The sequence below is a fragment of the Galeopterus variegatus genome, unplaced genomic scaffold (assembly GCF_000696425.1).
Source record: "Galeopterus variegatus unplaced genomic scaffold, G_variegatus-3.0.2 Scaffold11333, whole genome shotgun sequence".
Classification (NCBI taxonomy): Eukaryota; Metazoa; Chordata; class Mammalia; order Dermoptera; family Cynocephalidae; genus Galeopterus; species Galeopterus variegatus.
This window is the reverse complement of record NW_007737444.1, coordinates 24,130-25,183: the sequence shown is the minus strand read 5'-3', so window position 1 is coordinate 25,183 and position 1,054 is coordinate 24,130. Positions and strand designations below refer to the sequence as shown.

The following is a 1,054-nucleotide window of genomic DNA, read 5'->3' as shown; positions in this document are numbered from 1 at the left end:
ATAATCTTATAAAGGATAATAGTTAATAGCAAGGATTTCCAAAAGAGTGATTAATAAAATAACTTGATTTAAAATGGAAATTGACTTAAGAAAGAGTTTCCCAAGAATTGGGGTGGATCCAGAATTATCTGCAGCTAACTATGATCCAATAGATTACAGTGTAGTAGAACTCTTCTGTACAAAGTTATAAATTATTGTCAGAAGTGTACAGTGATTTGGAAATCGACACATAAATATTGGTCCCCTATGTCAGTGTAAATGCAATTGACAACATTTCTTCATGTCCTGCTGTACTGAGATACACATTTTGAATGGAGTAAAACGTATCTATATTGAAAACAATAAAAGTTTCTTATTCATATTCCCCCTGAATTTAAACAAAAAACAAAGATATAATAAAATATATCAATAATGCATACCATGGCTTTATCCATTATGATTTGTACTTTCAGCGTTCTTTTCAATAGTGCAACATCTGATTTTTTCTGTGAAATAGAGAACATGAATTAAACATTTTCAAAATTCTTACATTGTAATATATATACTCTATATATTCTATACACTCAAAGGGATAGACAGAAATAGACTATATACATTTGTACACACACATACAGATACAAATACATAGATATAGACAAAGATATTGACATAGGTTTACACATAGACGTAGATAGAGACAGAGATGACACAGATAATAGGAAAATGAGAGGATGGGAAACCACTTAGAAGGTGGAATTCTAAACAAAAATTGTAGCAACAAATCAGAAGTGTTTTACTTTATATTACTATATAATANTTTAAGCTAAACAAACTTCCATCAACTTTCCCCCAAAATGTTCTATTTTCTCATTACTTTTGTACTTTTAGTTTTTTATATTAACTTCACTGAAGTTTACATTCAATACAATGTTCCCATTTTACGTATGCAGTTGTATGATTTGTGGCTAATTCTAAAAATGGTTACACGTACACTCATGTAATTATTTACACAGTTAAGATAAAGAATGTTCCCTCTACACTCTTCCACGTCAATAGCCACACCGCTCAAGGCCAC

The 1,054-nt window shown here is 30.2% G+C and overlaps 1 protein-coding gene across 1 annotated transcript in view; it reads right to left on the bottom strand.

The window, feature by feature from the left end:
- The window catches only part of LOC103610582 (disintegrin and metalloproteinase domain-containing protein 18-like), a gene marked incomplete at its 5' end in the record, with an annotated part of 37,309 nt that overhangs the window by 17,620 nt on the left and 18,635 nt on the right, over window positions 1–1,054 (bottom strand). Inside the window, 1 exon segment of the mRNA XM_008594725.1 lies at window positions 420–485. Coding sequence (XP_008592947.1) covers window positions 420–485 — 66 coding nt within the window.